At 38.7% G+C, this 20086-nt stretch overlaps 1 protein-coding gene across 1 annotated transcript in view; it reads right to left on the reverse strand.

Moving 5' to 3' along the window:
* Positions 1-20086, reverse strand: part of gbe1b (glucan (1,4-alpha-), branching enzyme 1b) — a 160812-nt gene that overhangs the window by 89089 nt on the left and 51637 nt on the right. Inside the window, exon 7 of the mRNA XM_077207020.1 lies at positions 12631-12840. Coding sequence (XP_077063135.1) covers positions 12631-12840 — 210 coding nt within the window. The remainder of the gene's footprint in view (positions 1-12630; positions 12841-20086) is intronic.

Genomic DNA, 20086 nt, shown 5'->3' on the forward strand with positions numbered 1-20086 from the left:
TTCCCTACACATTTTTCAAAACAGGTTCAAGTTGACCAACAGAAAGCTGCTTGGTTTGAAAGTGCCTTTTGTGTGAGCTGTGCTTCGTTCATTGCTACACTAACTGACAACTGACAAATTTGGTCCACAGAATTTTGGTGAAATCTTTGAACACAATAGATGATATTTTGAAGAATGTTGGTAACCAGATAGTTGACGGTAGCCATTGACTTATATATTCTTTTTTTCCCTACTTTGGAAGTCAAAGGCTACCATCAACTGCTTCATTACCAACAATCTTCAAAATATCTTCTTGTGTGTTCATTTTTTTCATTTTCGGGTGAACTATCCCTTTAAGAACCTGAAAAATGTGGTTGTGACCCCTGCAGTAATATACACCTTAATGTACGCAAATGTTTTGAAACCCCCTTGGTGAATTTTTGAAAAGCTGCACATACATGTTGGAACTCAATCTATGTTCGAAACCTCTATGAATACAAATACGCTCAAGCTATAGTGAATCCTCATCGGGTAACCCAATCAGCTTCCTGTGGCATGCGGCTATGAGCATAAATTATCCGTCAGGATGAGAAATTGGAATCAACTCATCTCTAAAGTATGTCTGTATCCTGGTGTTTGGATGATATGTGTAGGCACTTGTGACCAGCCCCCTCCAGCTGAGCATCCTCAACAACTTGGAGTAATGGCCACGTTGCCATAGAAACTTTGTTAAAATGCGAGCGCAGGGGTCCCCTGGCACCGTGCAAAGCGCACACAGAACAAGGTAAAGCACCTCAACCGTGTGAAGCCAAATTAAAGAGCGCAAAAGAACACCATCATCATGCCTGAGAGTTTTATAAATGCCAGGTGCTCTGATTCGTGGTACAGCATCCTTAATGTTATTGTCAGAAGAAGGACAATGTGACACTTACGATGTTGCCGGTTCTGGCCGGAACGATAGCTAGCATTAATCCTACATCTTAAACTGTATTCAAATGCACGAACGCTCTTCAACCTCTATTCTTCTCTTCTAAACTTCTACAACAATGCCAAAAGGCCCAGGTAGCAGAAAATGAGAAAAATATGGAAATGAACCATCTTTTGACACTCACACTGGAACTTGAAGCTATTCAGAATAACTTATGAACCTCGTCGCACATGCAAGTCTGCAGAACTGTGAAGATGTCTGATAACATTAGCTTACTATAAGGAGCAACAGCCTTCATTTGGAGTAATTCCATGCTTTGCCTGATGTATTCAGTGCTGTGCTGATCTAGGCAGCAACATTCATGTATGCTAAATCAAATATATGGATACAAGTCCCCGTCGGACAGGCGCAAATCCCCCAAAGCTACTTCTAGGACTGAGCAGTTTCCAATTGGTTCTGGATGAGGAGTGAATCAGGCGCCGGGGTAGATTGTAGTTTTCCAAGCCACGGGGGAAAATGCTGATGCAGATCTCCCCACTGTCGTTTCATAAAGTTGCAAATGGCGAGTTTGCAACTCAGGGTTTGCTATCCCAATACTAGGGGGATGTGGTAATCTGATAAGCGTGCGGCATGGGCGGTCACGCAGAGCTCTGAGTGATAAATAGATTATACTGTGATCAACACACATAGCAAAGGCCAAATACACAATGCGTTATCGTGGGACTGAGGTAATGCCTCCCTGAGCAGGGCCATGACGAAGCTGCACCTGCGCATCAAAGCCATAAGAATAGCTGTAATTCCTTATGGGCAAGTCCTGTCGGGAGGGTTATCTGACAGGGAGAGTACGCACTGGGTAAAAAGCCTTCAGGTGAGATGGTCTGTGAAGGTAAAGCAGGGATACTCAACTTTGTTAAGCTCAGGGGCCGCACAGAAGAGTCCCTTTAGCCTCAAGGGCCGCACTTAATTTAACTAGTTATTTTATAATAATGAGATAAGCAGACCATGGTTGGTATGTGATGTGATCAAAATCACTGTATGAGTAACTGGTAATAATTGTTAATAATCTTGGTTGGTAATTTCTACATATGATACATTTAAAGATTTTAAGTTGTATAATTTAACATAAATCAACGTTTCATAAGCGAACAGGAAATAACAACGAACAAGCGAACATAAATATTAACCTAAAACTGAAGTTTAAAAAAAAATGTGATTGTCTATTGAACATTTAGACAAAAGTAAAATATATTTAAATATATAGAATATATAGGATATATAGGAATATTATAGGAATACATACAACATGAAAATATAAATACAATTAATTAGAAAATATGTGTATATAAAATATATTGCATAGATAAATAACAGGTCCTACTCCAAATATATCATAATAAAATGACAAATAATGAAGAAGGCAGAAGCCATGTAGTAGAACATACGTTTTGTGGGAAAGGTCTTACAAAGCCATATATCAAACATGCTAATATATCAACTCTATAAGGTTAACAGAATGGACACAGTACTGTAAATTATACTGAGTAACGCTGAGGTGAAGGAACCAGTTACCGACAACACTATGGCCAGAAATTGACAAATGGGCCAGTTTTCGCCTTAACCAGATTACATACAATTTCAAGGGTGTCTGGAAGGACAGTAAAATGCTGTTTCATTTGATTACGAGCCTCGCTTCGTGATTCCCCAACATCGCTACAATTTACCATGAGCAATGACAACATATACGATGAATATCAATGAAATGCCTTGCATTGGTAGTCAAGCCTTTCAGTGCAAGAAAGAAAAAAAAGCCATGCAACATTTCCAGAAAGACAAATAGCTGATAATCCGCCTCAACACCACATGTATCCTTGGGGAAAGAATGACAGGAAAAAGACAAGTGTGATGATAAACATAAAATGACCTTGCTTCACAGTATGCCAAATATGTCATAAGCACTGGTTCACAGACAGTCACGAATTAACACAACAAGAATACTCTAAAACCGAGGATAATCTCTCAACGGGGATACACTGACCTTATTTACATTTGCTCTACCTGATATTGTTATCCAGTCTCAGGTGTAAGGAAGATCGCAGGAAGAGGAAAGGTATAAATCCCTGTATCCTCAACATTACAGTCAACCTGCATGAGGACAAATAAATTTACAACCTTGACAGGTCATTTCACACAAGGCGCAGCGGTGAAACGACGGCATCTGACAGTCTGAGAGATGGCAAACAGCCGGGCCTTGTGGGAAACGACGGTTGAGGCACCTCATTTCACGCATCTCACACGCTGTGCCTGTCCTATCGGCAAAACGGCTTCTTCACTCATTCAATAAGAGACAAGCAGCGCAGATTAATGTTTATTGGGGATGAGATGGATAACACCTGGATAAAATGATGTGACAAGTGCCATCGTCGTATAATTTTTACATTTTTTTGTTGCATAGAGGGCTCTGGAATTCATCCAAAACTGTCAGAATTAGCATTCTCCATCGACATCCAGCTGTGCCTCTGGTGAATTCCAGGCATTTGTCTCAATAGAAAGTTTATTAAGTCTCATGGAGAGGTGTTGGGTGAACATGCAACGTGTTCTGATGAGGAATGAATATTCTGTGGAAACGTGGCTGGGGAACCTCATGAACTTTATCCACTGTGGTCACTGGAAATCTTTCACAAAGGCCAAGTATAATTCACACTTATTGCACAGCATACCAAGCGTGTCCCATAAAGTCATTAAACCTGCGCATTCCTCTTAGTTTGGATTTAAAAAAAGAGCAATAAGCATTGGTGAATGTAACGCACGATCGAAAGTTGAGGCCACAAAAGCAGCTAGCCTCGGGTCTGTCTCCGTTTGATGTGCAGAGGGATTCTGGTGATGACTGATGAAGAATGGATGCAAATGAGCCAATACAGCAGGAGACTGGAGGAAGGGATGGATAAGCATGGAAAGAGCCTTCTGAAGTCACACATCAGAGACCTCTCGAGAGCCAGAGAGAGGGCAGACAGTGGCGATGGCCAAGAGGAAGTGTGCCTGCCCTTCAGGAGACGGGTGGAGAGGAGCGTCGTGGCGGCACAGAGGATTAATTTACTCGCCTTCACAAGGTGTCCTTGCAGCTCTTTTAAACAGCCTATTAGAGGAGCCACAGGAAGCCATGAAGTGCGGCCCAGCGGATGTCTCTGGGCTAGTTAGATCTCTACCACAAGACCTCAAACACTGGCTGTTCGCATTTCCCTGTAGATGCTATAGAGACATGGAGCTTAACAGAGCTTAAACGAATTATGCACCAGATGTTTCCATAAAATCACCTTCTGTTCATGACGTTTGCATGTCAAAACGATGGGTTTTACATGTCGAAGATGAGGCAAACAGGGAAACTGAATAGATTTTAATACATCATTTGTCATGAATTTTAATTGATGGTTCTGATAGACCAAGAAATATAAATCTCAATGATAGGATTTTGCCCGAACAACCAACAAGGTTCTACAGCAGGGGCTTGCTCTTTTTAAGTTTGATTTTTTGGGCATTTTTGCCAATAATCGATATCATTAAGAGGAGGCATGAAGCAATGAGAGGAGAGAGAGAAGAGGGATCAGGAATGGACATCGAGCCGGGACTTGAACTCGAGTTGCCATGTTTGTCCGCAAGGCTATGGCTCTGACAGCAGATGCTTGCTTGCTAGTATATGTGTATCTGATGTAACCAGCAAAGCATGTGGTTAAATGTGAAGGATTTTTCCCCACCTGACCCACCACCCCTCTTCAAGGTCAAGTACACTCTCAAGACCATTTCACTTGTTTTCTTCCAGCCAACAATCTGGTCTTGAAACTTCTTAGTAACTTCTTAGAAACTTGTTAGTAACTTCTAGAAACTTCTTTAAAAAAATTAAAACATTGGTAACTTCCACCGACATTCACCAATGCTTTCTGATCGTCTGTATAAAAGTTGCGTGATTAAACAATGCTGTGCCATCACAGTCGGCAGGAACGTCGCTTCTGCGTTTCATAAGCAGGAATTAATAGAGAGAGTGACACTGAGATGCATCCAAACAAACGGCAACAAGAAAAACAGACAAATGAACCGGCAATGACAGCAGGGCGTTCCTTCGGGCTTTTACAAATGACTCTTTAGAAGGCTGCTGGTTGTGGCATATGTCTGCTGCCCGTTTAATGAGTCCCTCTGAAAACGGCACAAGCTCAATAAGTAATGAAACTGCAGCTTGGCTCTTATTACAGAATCTCTGCGCCGTCTGACACTAACACTGGATAATGTATTGGCGGCAGCAGCTTTTGGCATGCGCTTATTAAATGTGGGTTCAAAAAGGCATTGATAGACTCCACGGAGGCGGCTGGTCTGTCTCTTAATGTGTGACGAGATGAGCTTACAGACGTGGAAGGAGAAGAAGAGAAACTTAATTATCACGCGCCGCGAGAGCACCAATCAAAAGGTTCGGGTTTACCGTGAGGGCCATTAGGGTCAGAGCCAGCTAGCGCTAAAGTGGCATACTCTTTTGTAGAGCTTACCACTGTGATGACAGTAATGATTTGGAGAACAGAGCGTTGGGCGGCATCCGTGCAGCCGCATACATTGTGTGTTTGACTGGAAGCCAGAACTGTTCAGACCAAAGGATTGTAAACACGTCTCTGATACTGGGACACACAAGGGCACTCCGAGCTACTACAAATTTAAGACCCATTTATGTCAATTGCTGTTCTTCAGTTAATTTACATGTTGTTTTGCGGTTAGAGATCCTCATTTTGATATGCCAAGTCTTTCATTACTGAAAATCTCAAAGGCCATGTGTGATACGTGTTAAGCTAACATAAGAACACACACTGTTGGATGTAGACTGTCAAACATGGGCTTTGGTCGTTTTATTTCAAATGTATGTGCACTTGATCAGGGATCTGCACATTTCCGAGCTGTAAAATAAAAGGATAAATGTCATTACTTTCTAGGGAAAATTATATTAAATGCTTAACAGCCCTTCATAGAATTTCGGTGTTGATGCCAAAAAACAAACAAAAAAAAAACAGTTGTTACTGATTGATACTCTGAGCAGACTGCAATAAAAAGTCAATGCAAATGCTATGGGCATTAAAATTCAGACTTATAGGCTACATATATATATTCATGTTTATACTTTATTATAGTTTGGTCTGCTTATAATGTTTGTTTAAGCTTTAAAGAGGCAAAAAAGTCTTTAATACTATTCAGTAGGGATTACTTTTCTATATGCATGATGCTTCTTATTAATTTAATTTTCAATTGTGGATGTACATTTGCTGCTTTTTCAATGTAATTTTACTGGCAAAAAATATCTCTATAATAAAAGTCAGGCAGTGCAATGAGAAATTCAGATTTAGTTACAGTATATGACAAAGGCCAAAATAAACAAGGCTTTGAATTAAAACTGACCATTTTATTGTTGCTGAACCCCTTTTTTCTTTCCAATACGTTTTAAACTAACCTGTCCTACAATAAGCCTCCATCACGGGTTCCCAAAATAAATAAAAAACGAAGTTTCTGAAATTGTTTCAATTTTGTAATTTCACACAAACATATTTTTAGTTATTAATGAGCAAACATGTTTCAACCATCAGTAATAAAAGACACATTTTTTTTTTTCTCAGCTCCAGGAATGGGCTTTGTCTTCCAATTATACACTGTCAACTGTAAACAGTATTCACACACATTATAAAATATACACACATGCTTGATGTCAAAATTGTGATTTGGTATATCAGATGTGTTTTAAAAAAGCCTAGTTAAGTGTCAACTCTCTTGTTTGGAAACTGTTTTTGGAAACACTGTTGCTCTAATTTGTAAAGTTTGTTTTCGAGAACAAAAACCACTGAAGTTCTTTTCCATCAGAAATAAAACAGATGCTCTAAATGAAACCTGTCAGAAGCAAACTCAAAATGAACTTTCTACTCAGCCAGGTGTCAAGTGCATCTCTCGAGATCTATTTCACCTACCTAAGATCTTTTGCTCCGACAAATAAGTGAGAATTTCATGCTTAAGTGTTCTGAATGTCGATTCTGTATAGGTGTGGAAATACATCTATGAGTGCACAAAAACAAAAAGAATGTGATATTTTTGAATCAAAAAGAAAGTCACTCATAACTTAAAAATCTAATGCATGTTCAACATACAAAGACCTGCAGAGTTCGGAGTAAGGTGAAAAAATTCCCAGTACATATTTTCAGCTCTACAATCTGATTGGACTAATCATGTTCAAAGCCATTTTACAATAGCTGATTTACACACACCTGTGGCTGTTAAATTAAAGTCCATGGTGATTTACACATATCTAAAGTAATGCTTATGAATGGTATTAGTTACATTAATTAAAAATAATACATTATTTTATTTATAATTTTTATAAAAAGCAGATTTTTAAATCACATTTTAAGTTGATAAAAAGCCATAAAAATCCAAAATGGGCTGATTGCACATCATCACCTATTATTACTAGTAACTAGTAAGTTATGCCTACTAACTAGAATTCTATTAGCATAAATTCTAAAAATTAAAAATAGTAAAATTGATTATTTTCATAAAACAAACGGTCTACACTATATACTGTCCTGTACAAATAAAAGCAACACTTGATTAAGGGATTATCTTTTAATGTTGCCAATGAGTCTAAATTTCTATGCTAGTTTTAGAAGGAAACTGTCTGACTCTGAGATTGCGAACGGGAACATGTTTTGTATAACATTAGCAACAAATTTTTAGCTGTTTGAAAAAAGATTCAAGCCAAAGGCTAATCATATTAATTGCCGTTATGTGTCTGACGTTGTAGAGAGCGATACATAAAACACATTTACATTCTAATACATCGACTTATAGATGAGTCTGTATAATTGACTCTTCCACTTCTTCTGAATCAGTTTCTTGTTCAAACATATATGGCTGCATTAAACAAATGCTTCCACTTCCCATTGTGTACCGTTTACTACTGTGATTGAGTGGAGGCAGGGGTTAATTTGCATATTCATGGATACATGTGTGTATGTGTGTATATACACACACTCACCTAAAGGATTATAAGGAACACCATACTAATACTGTGTTTGACCCCCTTTCGCCTTCAGAACTGCCTTAATTCTACGTGGCATTGATTCAACAAAGTGCTGAAAGCATTCTTTAGAAATGTTGGCCCATATTGATAGGATAGCATCTTGCAGTTGATGGAGATTTGTGGGATGCACATCCAGGGCACGAAGCTCCCGTTCCACCACATCCCAAAGATGCTCTATTGGGTTGAGATCTGGTAACTGTGGGGGCCATTTTAGTACAGTGAACTCATTGTCATGTTCAAGAAACCAATTGAAATGATTCGAGCTTTGTGACAGGGTGCATTATCCTGCTGGAAGTAGCCATCAGAGGATGGGTACATGGTGGCCATAAAGGGATTGACATGGTCAGAAACAATGCTCAGGTAGGCCGTGGCATTTAAACGATGCCCAGTTGGCACAAAGGGGCCTAAAGTGTGCCAAGAAAACATCCCCACACCATTACAGTCTTCAACTGTCCAATTTTGGTGAGCTCTTGCAAATTGTAGCCTCTTTTTCCTATTTGTAGTGGAGATGAGTGGTACCCGGTGGGGTCTTCTGCTGTTGTAGCCCATCCGCCTCAAGGTTGTGCGTGTTGTGGCTTCAGAAATGCTTTGCTGCATACCTCGGTTGTAACGAGTGGTTATTTCAGTCAAAGTTGCTCTTCTATCAGCTTGAATCAGTCGACCCATTCTCCTCTGACCTCTAGCATCAACAAGGCATTTTCGCCCACAGGACTGCCGCATACTGGATGTTTTTCCCTTTTCACACCATTCTTTGTAAACCCTAGAAATGGTTGTGCGTGAAAATCCCAGAAACTGAGCAGATTGTGAAATACTCAGACCGGCCTGTCTGGCACCAACAACCATGCCACGCTCAAAATTGCTTAAATCACCTTTCTTTCCCATTCTGACATTCAGTTTGGAGTTCAGGAGATTGTCTTGACCAGGACCACACCCCTAAATGCATTGAAGCAACTGCCATGTGATTGGTGGATTAGATAATTGCATTAATGAGAAATTGAACAGGTGTTCCTAGTAATCCTTCAGGTGAGTATATATATATATATATATATATATATATATATATATATATATATATATATAAATAAATTGTAATTTTTATTACCAAAGATGAGTTTTAAGGGATACAATTATTGACTGCAGGGGGATTTTAAAACAGCAGATATGGGTTTAATTGTAAATTGACGCAAAAAGTTTCTATGAAGGCTTTATCCTGAGGCTTCAGTTAGGTTTTTAGACTATATTAGAGGGCAGAAGAAACATTTATTGTGATTATTAATAAATGATATAATTGACTAAACATCACATATCTATGCTTTTGGTTTATAAGCAAAAACCCACCCAGGCACGTGCTCTTCCTCAAAATGCTACACTCATTTACATTATTTCATGAACAACAATCCTGTTAGAAAAATATCCGATCAATTTTTAAATGGGCAACATTTATTTGAAACAGAACAGTGTGGCAATTATTGCATATTGAAAGTGATTAGTTGAATTTTAGATAGCATATTTAACATCAGAGACAAAGGCAGTGAACGATGAGGAAGAACATACTGATGCAGAATTCACACTGCGAGAGAGGTTTCATATACAACATTGAAGTAATTGCTGTCAGCCCAAGACAGTGCAGTGGGAATACCGCCAGAGGCAAATAGAGTACAGTAGGTGTTCCAATTTAAAGACTCGCTCAGTATGGGTTTGGGGAAAAAAAGAAAAGAAGAGGAAATTAACATATTAGCTGGCATATGGTTGTGTGATGAAAAACTAATGGCTAGAAATACAATGCATTTTTAGCTATAATGATGAACAATCTGACCGGCCAAATATAAGTTCCAGAATAGAATCTACAGAAACTGCAACAGTTTGATTTGATCTTGGTATTTAAAGGAACAGATCACCCAAAAATGAAAAGTCATCATGTCGTTCCAAACTGTGTTAAGCAGTGTAAAGCTCTCCTTTTATGTTCGATGGAAGAAAGTCAAGCCAGTTTAGAATGACATGAGGGAAATACAATAATGACAGAGCAATTCCTTTAACTTGGTCTACTGTGGGCTCCACATTTATAAGCCTCTTAGCTCTTTAGCATTGTCTCTTTGTTTTCAGAGATGAATGAGTCTAAATAGGCAAATACAGCAATGATTATTCATAAACAGAAAGCATCTTTAAAACGCTTTAAGAATTTTACATGAATATTCCGTCGCGTGAGATAAGGACATGTTAATGCTTGATTATGGGCAAACAAAAGTGCTGATGAGGTGAACTAATTATGGAAGCATAATTCCAAGCCACATTATTAATTACAGAGATATGACCTGTGAGCACAGCTGAACACACACACACACACACACACACACACACACACACACACACACACACACACACACACACACACACACACACACACACACACACACACACACACACACACACACACACACACACACACACACACACACACACACACACACACACACACACACTTCCAGAACAAGCAAAATTAGAGCAAAGAAAAATGTATTAAAGGAATAGTTCACCCAAAAATTAAAATGATCTCATAATTTATCCTGGCTCTTCCCAGCTTCGTAACGGTGTTGAATAGAGCCCGAGTTTTTGAAGCTCAAAAAAGCGCATCCATCCATCATAAAAATAATCCATACGACTCCAGTGGGTTATGACGTATGACGCAGCGTAATCTTAGGTGAGAATTGACGAACGTGGATCCAGATAGTATAGAGCAAAACAAAACACCGGAAGTCTAAAATGAGAAGTTTTAAAGAAAAAAGTCAGAGGATTTGGATAAAGAGAAGAGGAGCTACGTCCTGTCATACGGGGGGTCAGAGATCACCCTTCCGCCAGAACTCGACTCTCTCATGAACAAGCGTATGGCCAGTGCTGGAAGCCAGTGATTATAGTTTATAAAGTTTTAAATACGGATATTTTTCTTACAAAAAACCCATTGCTTGGCTTCAGAAGGCCTTTATTAACCCACTGGATTCATATGGATTACTTTTTTGATGGATGGATGACATTTTTGGAACTTCAAAAACCATTACAAAGAAGGGAAGAGCCAGGATATTATTTAATATAATATTTATATAATAATATAAATAATGAGTAAATTATGAGAATTTTTTTATTTTTGGGTGAACTATTCCTTTAAGAATATGCAAAATATAAAACTGTTTGTTTAATGTCTTAATTTTGTACTTCTATGTTTTATCACACAAAAAATAGTGCATTAAAAAACAGAACTATCTTAAGAAACTATTTTTTAAAACTGAACTACGGTGTGACGAGACACGAGATTGGGTTCATGAGAACGAGACGAGATGACATTTTTGCACGTATTTCTAAAAAAATCCTCAATGACAAAATAATAATTGCAGGTGCCTTTTGACAATTTTCAACTAATCATTTTGTAATGAATGTCATTTCAGTTCTACATTCTGAGTATGAATTATCATATGCTTTGAAAGAAAACAATATACAAGCACTGTAGAAGGTTTAGCCACAAACTAAGCTGACTGGCTTCCCTCCTGTATGATTTCAGTCTCTTCAGACCTTACTGTACATGAATTATGAGCTTCCAGAACTCCAAATTGAACTCATTTCCACAAATTCAACACAGAATACAGTATAACAAAAACAAAATCAAAAATAAATAACAGTTTTTCTCAGTCTTATCACCACAGCTTTTCACCTCGACGAGAAATCTCATCACATTTATTATGGGCTTTTCTCATAAAATATTTATATTATTAATTTAATGTAAGAATTTTTTTATAAATATATTTACTGCCTTTAGAATAACTAAACTGCCAAATTCTATAGCTAGTGTTGGCATGTTGCCAAGCTAATTGTGCGCTATTCTAATAAACATGAAAATACACAACAAATAATAACTGTTTATCAATACTATTCATTTTTTAATCGATTGTTCAAATATTTATAATGAATATCTCCCGCACGGTCTACCAGATTTAATCTATTTTTCACTAAACGTGTCACTATGCATTTTGGGATTGCACAGAAATAAAAATATATTCATTTAATTATTTAATAAGCTTCTACAAATTAGATTAGCTTGTCACAATAAATGCATTTACATTACTCAAAAAGTATTAAGGTTCATTCACGACATGTCATAAGTACCGTAATTACAAGATTCTGACTTGTAAGTGTTTACTTCCTCGTAGAACTTGTAAACTCGGAATTTTCTGAAAGCTCCGACTTGGACCACCTGACCACTGCAAATTCATTTTGACATTGTCGCACAAAAAGGTCAGAGTAAAACATAATTTCGTTATTACAATAATTGAAACATGGCGTGCATGCAGCATTAGTTAAATGCTAAATTTCAACTGTACAGTAGTTTCTAATGAGCGTCTTGCCCTGGAGAATAACCTGGCAAAAGCAAGGCATCTTAGAAAGCAAAATAATTATTGGAAAAGCCTTCAAGTCGAAAGCCTTCTGTAAGCAGCACACTAGGTATTGGAACGGAGCCTAGATTTTAGAACAGAGCTTGTGTTGTTGCACAACGCCGTGTAAAAGGTGTTGTATGAGGAGAGAGCAGAGTAACTTATGTGAAGCGTGGGGTGTTTGAAATGTGAAAAACAAACTTCAGTCTCACCTAGAGTAGTTGAAGAGTCTGCTGTCCCAGAGGCTGTGTACTCCACGGGGCCCACTGTGGAAGAAACAGGAGTCAGAGCCGTCAAAGCGGTTCAGCCCGTCCTCGGTGTTCTTGGATGCGTGGCTGTGCACCACATCAAGCAGGACGATGATACCCAGAGAGTGAGCCACGTCAATCAGCTCCTTGAGTTCCTCTGGGGTGCCAAAACGACTGGAGGGAGAGAAGAGCTGATGAAGACAGATATCAGAGCAGTCTGGGCAGAGGTTGTCTGTCAAGATGTATCATCTTATTCTTGGGATGAGCTTGAATCTAGGAGTAGTTTGGGTGTTAAGCCCAATTCTTTTGGAAAGTATAGAGATATCTTTCGGGATGTATTGCAATACACAAGATGCACACGTAGGCTTGCAGAATACAGAACATCTGCTTTCTTCAAGACATGCTCAAGAAAATGTGAGTGTGAAACATTTTTGGAGTTTGAGTTGATGGCTGCCAATTAATTGTCATAATGCAATAAACAATTTGTCTGTTTTGTAACTTACATGTAGCCTAATTCTCATCTCAAGGCCTATATTATTTATTTTAAGGCTTTAAACACTTCAAAAAGGCATACATTATAATTTAAAAGACATGAAAAATAATGCTGTTGTATTTACTATTATTTCATATATTTATTTTTATTTAAATGTATCAACTTTTATAAAAAAATAATTTAATAAAAAATAATGAAATTCAATTAAAGGAGCATTGAGGAAGTTCTGAAATTTCTAACCGTTACTGACACCAGTGGCCATTAGAGAAACTGCAGCCAGTCTCATACTCGTTCTCGGTGCGCACGCTCGTACGCTCGTTGCCGCATGAGATAAGGCTTTTTTTTTTTTTTTACTTACGAGGAGTTTCCCTGGGTGTCTGGATTGTGCTGGAGGCTGGTCGCTTCTTTCCATCCGCAGAGTCCATTTGAAAAACTACAGTTAGCGATTGCCGCTGCTTACTAATGGCTGACGTATGGATGTAAGCCAAAGTAGACGAGAACGCGCATGACGTCACATTTTGTGAATTTTTCGCGCCAATTCGGACCCAACTCCTCCGAACACAATTGAGCCTACAGGCTGATAGAGGCAACAGTGGTGGACAGTCAAGGTGTCATTATTTCTATTACATTATGGTTGGCTCATGAATGTACAAATGAAAACTCTATCTTAAAGATTTTTTTAAGTAAAAACCTACTCATAGCTAGCCTGGCAAGCCAGACGTACATCAAGATGTTAGGTCCGGGAACTCCCAATTGGCATACCTCAATCCGAGGGGTATCGACAAACCGATACACGGTTGTCTTTCAAATTCCCTCTGCACGCAATAGGACAGCGCTACAACCAACCAGAGCAATGAACGTCTGTGGCTGAGTGAGTCCCATGCGTTTTTCCACCAGCGGAGCTAGTTGATATATTAAACTTTTGACGTATCAGGTCGTCAAAACTCCGAACACATCTTCCTTTTTTAAGAATGACTTAAGTGGCGTTCTCTTAACTCCAAATCATCCAGAGTCGCGGCCAAAGCCGATTCGAAAGACCGCTGTTCGCCAGCAGCATCTTCTTTGTTTCAAATCACCTATGGAAATCACGCGGGGGAACCGCCACAACTCTGCCGTCATAATGTTAAGCCCGCCCACCAACTCTATACACGATGTGATTGGCCTGACCAGAGTTTGGTTTTTCCAGCTCGAATGCCGACGGAGAGTTGCTAGACCACACTTTACTGCAAAATAATTTTTGCTGCCGCTAGGGAGCGTCTAGATTTCTAGGCTAACACATAGCCCCTATAAATGGAACATACTGGAAGTTAAACTAAACTAAAATATATTTTAACTATTCAAAAAAAAAAAAAAAATCTATTTTAGTTTTTCAAATATATTTGGAATCAGTGTTAGGCAAGTAACTTTAAAAATGTAATTAATTACTAGCTACCAATTATCTTAAACAGTGTAATTAGATTACTGTACCAATTACTCTCTCTAAAAAGAACTTACTTAAAATTACTTATTACTAATTACTTTCTAATTAGTAAAGTACTTTTAGTAAAGTACTAATTAGAAAGTAAATTACTTTCTAATTACTTTCTACTTTCTAATTACTTTCAAAATCCCATATCAACCTTAACCAGTTGAACAGTGCAATAATTGACAAGAATAAATTTCTCTTTTAATTCTTTCAAATAAATAAAATAAAATTGCATAAACTATTCTTGACTGACCAAAGCATTTAAAGGGAGGTTACATTAAAAGCATACATTGAAACATTAGGCGTTTAATTTTGATGTTAAATTCACTATTGTTTTATACATAATTGTTCTATAGTCTATACGGTATTGAACGCAACTACTTTAGAAGTAACTAATTCAATTACAGAAAAATTATGAGTAATCCCTTACTTTACTTTTTCGCAATGGAAAAGTAACTAAATTACAGTAATTAATTACAACCAATGCATTACCCAACACTGTTTGTAATAATACATTTCAGATTTGTAATTTCAACATGAAAATTGCAATAACATGCCCCAGAGAAATGTAATTATTTTGTCATCTAAAAAAAAAAACTAAAAAAAACTAAACTAAACTGAAATGATGAACTAAAAAATGGAAATAAAAACTAAATGTGATTTGCTTTCCTTTATAAGCTATTTTTTTCAGGCTCATATCAAGAAGATCATGATGGATCCATCGGCTAAGCCAGTTGACATATTCAGCTGCTCAAAACAAACGGCAAATAAAGTCCCCTTTAAGTGGCACAGTGGTGATACGTAACAGATCGCCCCTTTTGGGATTCGAACTTACAACCTCCTGGATACCATCCCAGTTCTGCCACACTACATATGTGTGTGTGTGTGTTTATCTCAGAAAGACGTCCCCCTACACAACAGCTGTGTTTAGCAATAGCAGCAGTGTGAATACATCACCCGTGCGGCCCAATTGCCGTGTAAAAACAAACAAATATGGCAGTAAATAAAAATCAATCTCAGATCGTTTACACCGTCATGGACGCTGAGCAGAGGTCAAAGCCTCCATTCGGGGTGACATATTGCTCCTTGCGGAACAAAGGGCAAGAGTGGCGAGTTTCCATCAGCGCTTCCTCACGTATCTCCTTCGTGTAATTGCTCCATGAAGCTTCAACTGTCCTCCAGCTATCATCATATCGCTTTCCCCCGGCAAACGTGACACAACAATACCCCTCCCCTCGGCCTTCACCCCTTCCCAGCATCCAGACCTTGCACTTTTTAAACGGCTCAGGGAGATCAATCATGGGTGAAATTACTCTGTATACATTATACTCGCGCTATAGGCTGTCGCCAGCGCTAGCTGGTAAGGGCGACCGACGGAATAAAAGCACATAAATAAAGAATTCCTGCCAGTCTTCCTTTATCTGAGGTCTCTACCTCTCCACAGGATTAACTGCAAATGTGTTTACAGGGAGATTATCGGCCCTGTCAGAGGCGCCTCTCTGTGATTTGGGGCCACATAGTCTTCAAGAAGTGTGTGCGCCTATAGTTTTTACACTAACATAGTGTTACACTAACCTCATTTTAAACATTCTGAAATTTAAAATGAGTGGCCAGTACCATTGGGAGTCCAGTGAGTGTCAACAAGTGTTTAGTACAACAATCAGCAGTAGGGGGTGTGTCCACTTACGATAGGGAGGAGAGTGAGCCAATCAGCAATAGGGGCGTGTTCACTTATGATAGTGAGGAGAGAGAGTGAGCCAATCAGCAATAGGGGGTGTGTCCACTCATTATGGGGGAGGAGAGTGAGTGAGCCAATCAGCAGTAGGGGGCGTGTCCACTTATGATAGTGAGGAGAGAGAGTGAGCCAATCAGCAGTAGGGGGTATGTCCACTTATGATAGGGAGGAGAGAGAGTGAGCCAATCAGCAATAGGGGGTGTGTCCACTCATTATGGGGGAGGAGAGTGAGTGAGCCAATCAGCAGTAGGGGGCGTGTCCACTTATGATAGTGAGGAGAGAGAGTGAGCCAATCAGCAGTAAGGGGTGTGTCCACTTATGATAGTGAGGAGAGAGAGTGAGCCAATCAGCAGTAGGGGGTGTGTCCACTTATGATAGGATAATGATAATAATTCCGTCGGTGGAGTTATAACGTACATCCAGTGTTAATTTCGTTAACGAAAACTATGACGAAAAATGTTCGTCGACGACCTTTTTTCCCCTGACTAAGACAAGACGATGAGAGACGACACCCACGTCATTGAACGATAACTGTGACTATCAACACATGCAATATCGTTGACGAAAAAAGACGAGACTGATCGGTTAAAACAAAAACAAGACTTTACCAAAACCACTTGTTTTGTCGAATAAAGGAGAAGACAACACATTAACGTTACAGACTGTGTTTGCGAGCGTTCATGCTTACGGTTGCCATATTTCAATAATTTAATCCCCAGTTAAAATTTTCTGTTTAAATAACACGTTTTCTAACCGGTCTTTTCAATGGTATCTGGCAACCATGCGCGCGCGCTCTCTCTACATGCTGAAGAAGCGCGGATGATCTGAAAAAAACAGAGTTCAGGGATCTTCATTTGAGATTTTCTACTTAAATTAAAGTGTCATTCAGTCTGTCTTTTTTCTGTCACTAGCCGCTTGCGCTGTTTGTGAGACTAAATCTGCGGTCAAAATTCAGGCTGATATCCAGGCGTTTTTAATGTTGATCATATTAGCCCTATACGAGCAAGAATGCAATGTTTCCCGAATATCCACACGATTTCAAATGTGACATTGATTTTATACAACAGTTCAACAAACACAAGGGTAACATTAAGTGATGTAGGCCTACTACATTTAAAACTGTATTGTCAGTAGGCTATTGCTCTATTTTGCAACAAACGCCACAGCAGAACTGCAGCACACAGCAGTGATTCGTGAACGGCTCTGTGGCTTTAAACGAATCGTGAGATTCAATGATCCGTTCATAAGCATAGATATCATATAGAGACTAGATGCCCTATTGGCCGCTGAGCACCGAGAAATATGGCCGCCATCTTGAACCGGTCATACTCCTAGTTTCGTTGCGTGGCAGCAGATAAGATGCCAGAGCATTGTGGAGCATTTTCCTGTTCTAATCGCCGGACCATCGAAAATAGGGCTTTTCACAAGTAAGTCTTAACATTACTGTACTATTGGTTGTATTTTGTGAATAGAATAATAACCAGATAATCGAGAAGGAGCAAGGATATTTGCTATTACTGTACTGAAATCGTTGTGAAATGCTGTTTAACTTACTGCATCAGCCGGTGTTCACCCGGCATGGAGAGGTGGGGTAACGTTAACTGTTAAAGTAATAATTACAAGAGCTTCTAGGTTATCAGATAAGCATTCAACTGCCCTGTTGTATAGGTTATTTGTGTTTGCGCACATGATATCAGGAAGCAATGTAATACACGCATGACAGCGATGCGCAAATTGAGTTACCCCTCCAACTTCCAGTGTTATTGATAACCTATATCTTATCACACGCGATATGGCTATTGATATTACAGAAGTCCTGTGGTAAAATTACATTATTAACTTACTCCATCTACCCTTGTAAAGTTAATTCGAATAGGGCTTTAGTCTCGACATTTTCCCCTCCCACATCCACATACAATAAAAAAGGTATAGGCTTAATGTTGTCCGAATTTAATTTTTAAAAATTACTGATGCAAACACGTTGAAAAGCTTCTTCTCAATTTTTATTACAGGTGGCTGCGTTCGGTGGATTCGGTGGCTGCGTTCTGTGTGTGAAAGTGTGTGTGTGTGTGTGTGAGAGAGAGACAGAGAGAGAGAGAGAGAGAGAGAGAGAGAGAGAGAGAGAGAGAGAGAGAGTGAGAGAGTGAGAGAGAGTGTGTGTGTCTGTTCGTGTTTGTTTGTGTGTCTGTTCGTGTGTATGTGTGTGTCACAAATCATAAATTGTTTCTTCAACTTATTAAAATATCTTACTTTACTGCAACTATTTGTTTCTGCTTCTTTATTATATTTATAGTGTGTGATTTATAAAATAAATTATATCCTTGATCACACATAATGTGTCTGGTCACTTTATATCATATATCAGAATATTATATTACTGTTAAGCCTACTATGGATATTAAAATACGCCGAACCATGTGTCCTGTATCATAGCTACATGAATGACCTTTGCAGCAAAAAAAAAAACGCGTGAAAATCAGTTCAGTATTGTGTGAGATATGATTAATTTAATGCGGTGACAGCTCATTTCACCTGCCATTCAGATTACACTAAGTGGAGTGGATGACCGGTTTAAGATGGCGGCTCCAATTCTCGTCCGTGCCAATAGGCAGTAGCGGTCGATAGGGCGTCTACCTATATGATGTCTATGTTCATAAGTACAGCAACTTGCTTCGTTACTGAATGAATGAATGGCTCGATGACACACTCATAAACTATAGACAGACTTACCGCCACCTAGTGGCCATTTTAATTTAATATTTAAAAGTATAACTTCGTTTTTACCATCATTGCATATTTATTGAACATTGTTTTATTTAAATCATTATTTATTTTATAAAGGTATTTATAAAGGTAAAAAATAAACTGGAAAAATCGATTAAAGAGGGCAAATATCGTCCCTTAATGGAAAAGGTGTGACAGGAATCTAAGTGGAAGAGGGGTTACCTTGAAGCCGGTTACCTTGATTCAAATTTCTCATAAGCTTAATGAACTGGCCTAGAGAGAAAAATTTTTATGACATTTTTTGTCTAAAGACTAGGCTACATATGCCAAAATTCGGTAACTGCAATTTGACTAAAAGTAATGACAAAGTTGACAAAAAATGCAATGACTTTTCGTCAACTAAAACTAGACTAAAACTATGAAAGACAAAATGACTAAAATGTGACTAAGACCAATAAGCATTTTCGTCTGAAGATGAAAACTAAGACTAAATCAAAAATTGCTGCCAAAATTAACTCTGCGTACATCACAGAACATCCATTTTTGTGTGAGCATATCAGTGAACACCCCAGACCACTCGGTGAGTTAAACGTCTTTGTAAACTAAAGTTTAATCCATTTTATGAATGATATTGTTCCAGTGCCCCAATGAAACCATTGTGGAGGTGGGGGGTGCGTAGTACCCCAGAGTGCAGTCTGGACAATGGGGCGAGGCGACACTTTTGGGCGGGGCGACACGTGACGCTCCGCCCACCCCCAATTTAATTGGTTTATAATACCGCAATCTTATTGTTGTAGACGATTCAGGTCTGAGCATGCGCATTCTTTAATGTACGATTTTCTGAATGTTTTGGCGGTAATAAAGAAATATTATGCTAACTTTAATCGTATCTTATTATCGGTTTACCATGGTCATTTTTGTTAATATCTATTGGCTATTACTTTATTATACTTAAGACACAGAATAGATTAAGTTATTGTTTAAAAACGAACACTTGGTGACG

This window comes from Siphateles boraxobius, unplaced genomic scaffold (assembly GCF_051911475.1).
Source record: "Siphateles boraxobius isolate OS27281-9 unplaced genomic scaffold, OSU_SipBor_1 6, whole genome shotgun sequence".
Taxonomy (NCBI): Eukaryota; Metazoa; Chordata; class Actinopteri; order Cypriniformes; family Leuciscidae; genus Siphateles; species Siphateles boraxobius.